Source organism: Perkinsus marinus, assembly GCF_000006405.1.
Source record: "Perkinsus marinus ATCC 50983 genomic scaffold scf_1104296929440, whole genome shotgun sequence".
NCBI classification, from domain to species: domain Eukaryota; phylum Perkinsozoa; order Perkinsida; family Perkinsidae; genus Perkinsus; species Perkinsus marinus.
Window position 1 is genome coordinate 1 of NW_003216437.1, and position 1,701 is coordinate 1,701.

Consider the following 1,701-nt stretch of genomic DNA (forward strand, 5'->3'; position numbering starts at 1 on the left):
GAAGGAAGGAAAAGAGAGGTAAGAAAACAAGGGTTGGGGGGGGCGTAAGACCAGAAAAGCGGAAGGTGACAAGTAGCGGGAAGAGGCCTCACTTTGGATGCCCAGAAGCAGACGAACGGGAAGAGGCTGGGCCGGACGGCGAAGGCTTCGGAGCGGGAGGAGAAGAGGACGGAACGCTTGGTGGGGAGGGATAGGGAGCCGCCCGGCGAGGACGGAAGCCCTGCTGTTGCCGAGAGGGACCACTTGAGGAGGGAGGACCCCGAGCTCGCAGGGCACGGTCCATCTGCGAGCGGCAGTCAATCACCAGCATAGAGTCACAAGTGCCCAACTCGGCTCCAGTTACCGAAGATCCTGCACGAAGTGATGCGGCAACCGCAGAACGGTGGAGCTGGTCGTAGAGAGCCGCGGTGTAGGGACCATGGAGCTCCACATACTTGGAACACCATACCAGGTGACCTAGGACCGCGGCCAAAGGCAGGTTGGTGGTCAAAAGGGCAAGGATGCACCATCTCACGAGTGACGGAACGAAGGCCGACGGACGGAAGTTTGGTTTGCCCGCCAAGGAGGTAGAGGCCCTGGAGGCAGCCAGGAGACTTTGGGGAGTAACCTCAGGAGAATGCGAGGGAGTGGTGTCCCCGAGGACGGAAAGGTTGAGCTCGAGTGTCGCAATGGTGGCTACCAAATGCTCCGCAGAACCGTTGCTAGTGACCGTATCGAGCAAGCTAGACGAGGGAATGACACGGCCGTCGAGACCCTCGAGATGACGGGCGCAGAGGGCTGCAGGGAGATCGAAATGGCACACCGTGCCAAACCCAGAGCGCGGAGGGTTGGGGTCCGCCGCGGCAGATCCAGAGGGAGGCAGACGGGCAGCTAGCAGACGAGTTACTGTACGAAGGATAGTTCGAGCCCCCACCCGCTCGGGACCTGGTAGTAAAAGCTCAATGTCCTCGCGAGTGAGCTCCTGGACGCTGCGAGGGTTAACTTATCAATCATCATAAGCACCATCGTTGCACCAGTCACGTTCCACCATTAGTCAGTCGAGTTTCTATCTTAGTCTAGGTTCTAGAGTACACAGCCACTCCGCCGCGAGGATATACAGTAAACTTGTGATGCAAGTAACCTTGAGAGATCAGGGACCGTGAAACTCGACTTCATGTAGCGTGGGATTCAACTCTATGCCTGTTTCTCGTAGCTCTAGTTTTGGAGTAGTACTTCATAATGCTTGCTGTATTCTGAATACAGTATTCAGAAACGACAAGGACTCTACCAATTAGTCCAGAATAAGGGCTCGACATTCGAATACTCCACAATATTCGAATGTCGAGAGGTTCGGACTCCGAACTTCGGAGCAGGTTCGGGAGATCACCGAGAGCGTAGCTTATTTGTCCTATCCTTGGAATATACCTGAGCTAGTGTCTGTCTGTCATGATTTTACGCCGTAATTTACGGCCTGTACTGTATGCCGCTATAAATAGCTATAAGAAACTCGAGGACCTGCGAACCAAGACACTTCTCTTGATGTTTGAATACCGCAAGGGTATTTGCGAGGGAAGTCGAAGGATCAATGAGCGTGAAACTCGTTTGTTCCACTCTTAACATATACCTAACTTTGTTTTTGCCCATCATAGGCAATGACCCGTCATTTTATTCGCGATGCTTAGGCTCAAAGAATGATAACCGGGAGGCTCAGAGAATGATCCA

General features: G+C 53.8%; 1 protein-coding gene across 1 annotated transcript; it reads right to left on the reverse strand.

Annotated features, from left to right (window-relative positions):
* Window positions 1-88: 88 nt before the first annotated feature.
* Pmar_PMAR027350 (hypothetical protein) lies at window positions 89-981 on the reverse strand (the record flags this gene model as incomplete). Its single annotated transcript, XM_002787310.1, has 1 exon — window positions 89-981. A coding segment is annotated over one exon (893 nt), but the record flags the coding sequence as incomplete, so codon positions are not given.
* Window positions 982-1,701: the final 720 nt, after the last annotated feature.